This window comes from Rhagoletis zephyria, unplaced genomic scaffold (genome assembly GCF_001687245.7).
Source record: "Rhagoletis zephyria isolate East Lansing unplaced genomic scaffold, Rhagoletis_zephyria_1.1 Rzeph_scaffold_02247, whole genome shotgun sequence".
NCBI classification, from domain to species: domain Eukaryota; kingdom Metazoa; phylum Arthropoda; class Insecta; order Diptera; family Tephritidae; genus Rhagoletis; species Rhagoletis zephyria.
Genome location: NW_016159331.1, coordinates 13889 through 16028, shown reverse-complemented (window position 1 = coordinate 16028; position 2140 = coordinate 13889). Strand labels below are relative to the sequence as shown.

At 37.8% G+C, this 2140-nt stretch overlaps 1 protein-coding gene and 1 long non-coding RNA gene across 2 annotated transcripts in view; both read right to left on the bottom strand.

The window, feature by feature from the left end:
- The window catches only part of LOC108366379 (uncharacterized), a 7214-nt gene extending 6520 nt beyond the window's left edge, over positions 1-694 (bottom strand). The window contains exon 1 of the mRNA XM_017620782.1: positions 1-694. Coding sequence (XP_017476271.1) covers positions 1-668 — 668 coding nt within the window. The 5' untranslated portion in view covers positions 669-694.
- Positions 695-704: 10 nt separating this feature from the next.
- LOC108366380 (uncharacterized) lies at positions 705-1204 on the bottom strand. The gene is made up of 3 exons (XR_001848076.1): positions 1139-1204; positions 938-1066; positions 705-875 (listed from the first exon to the last, which is right to left on the bottom strand). It is a non-coding gene; the product is annotated as an uncharacterized LOC108366380 (long non-coding RNA).
- Positions 1205-2140: the final 936 nt, after the last annotated feature.

Here is a 2140-nt window from a genome sequence, read left to right as displayed (position 1 = left end):
TTGTCCTCAAAAGCTCCGTCATTTATAGTCAATAGTGTTAAGTCATGTACTCTTCTACCAGATGCCAGTAGCAATAGGATGGAAGTGTGTCTAGACACGGCAAATATACTATTTTTATTAACTTCATAAGTGCGTAAATAATTAATCAAATCTTCTATTTCCCAGGTAATTGGCTTCTTAGTAGACGGATTAGCGGCGAATATGCCTCTTAGAACTCTTTTTATTAGCGGATGAGATGAGAGTTCTTCCGAGCGAAGAGGGTTTGAAAAATTTACAACCACAGACCTGTTAAGTGCTATCGATTTTGGAGCTAGTTGTATAGTCTCGTAAAGATGGCACAGGTACTTCGCCACTGAGTGTGCCTCTGGATTATCCACCAAAACTTTATTTTTGTGAGCCCAGTTACACCATCTTGACCATGCCTGCCGGTAGGTCTTAAGTGTCGACTCTCTCCATGATGATTCCAGAAGCTTTACCTCTGCGCTACTCCAACCTTCTATAAGCTTTTCCCAGCCCGAACCTTCCAAACCGCCAACTTTAAGTTGTCTACACCCGGTGGAGGCCGATTTGTCTGCAGGTCGATCAAATTCTCTGTTAGGTTTGGTATGTGAAAAGGCTTGTCCACTACTATTCGTCGAAGAGCAGGAATCCAGAAAGCTTTGTCCCATACTGGCGCCACAAGTAGATAACAGCCCTTTGATTAAGCCGCAGTTGCATTCACACGTGATATAATAGCTAGTGTCGGCAAGCTGTGGGAATGCCCAGGAGATGGCGTTTGTTCAGCTATCGAAATCATTACACCGACGGGGTGGGCAGCTCTGCTGGAACATATTTACCACAGCAGTGGTTGCGGCGTTTTGTTCTGCAACAATAGCCTGCAATGATGACATGTCATATAATGTCGACGAACAAAGATATAAAATTTAAAATGACTAACCTTATTCCCAGCCGATTTGGGAGACCACCCTTGGTCACGACCAGAACGCATTTACCAAGAGGAAAAACCGCAGGGATTGCAGTAGTTCTTGCAATCACCGTTGATGATGCTGTGCTTGTAATTAATAGTCTGAAAATACAAAAATATGCATTAATGAAATCTTATACACATCAAATAAATAAATTTCAATAATTTGTTTACCATTTCACAAACCGAATTACCAAGAAATCGAAACTCACCGCGATGCGATACAGAACTAAAAACCAACAGCGCTGCATTTTCTTGGTAAACAACACAAGCGCTCAGAGCAAACTAATCCGCAAAATTATTTTGTGAAAAATAATAGTTGAAAAGAGTTTTTACACATGATTATCACATTAAGTCATAAGTGCAAATTATTGTGATTATTTTTAGTTGCATATAAATGTATTACCTTAGACTTTTTTTAAATGTTTTCTAATATTCATTCTTTTGGGCCGCAAAAGCAACCATGCGCTCAATTTCTTGTGGGGAAATTTGGTCCCCATAAAGGACTTTCACCACGAAACAGCTCCAAAAACAAAAACCTTTTCTACTGGTATACTGTGTTTATTATTTTACATTATTTGGATAAAGAAATTTACGCAAATTCGATATCGATGTGATGCTGATAGAAATCTGGTCCAATTTGTGAACAACTCTGTTTGTTTTGTTTCCTAATTAAATGAGGAAATTTTAATTGACAGGACCGACAAATAAATATATACACAAACAAATGTTCGGTTATGGTTAAAACAATTCAAGTTTTTGTATTGAATTTTTGGTTTAAAATTTGTTTTTTTCCTTTTCAGTAGGGTTCTTTGCACATTATCTTCTGCGTGAGAATTTATCGGAATAGATACGGATCTGAATAAGCGAATGGAACACGGCTGTTTGTCAAAAGCATACGATTTCGAACTCGCGTAAATGTACATTTGCTAAATGCGATAGCATGAACGCTTTTTGAAATTTTATGTCCGAAAGTGCTAAATGTTGCATTTTAAATGCAGCAAAAGCGCTGCATAAGAGTGTGTTAGTGAAAGTGTGAAAGTATTGAAAATTTAAAGGGGAAAATTGATTGTGTAATGGCCCGGTAAGCGTGAAGTTAAAGAAGTTGGCTCAAGAAAAAAATCTTGGGAACAAATGCACAATACCACCAAATCTCGAATTAAAAAAAAAAAAAAA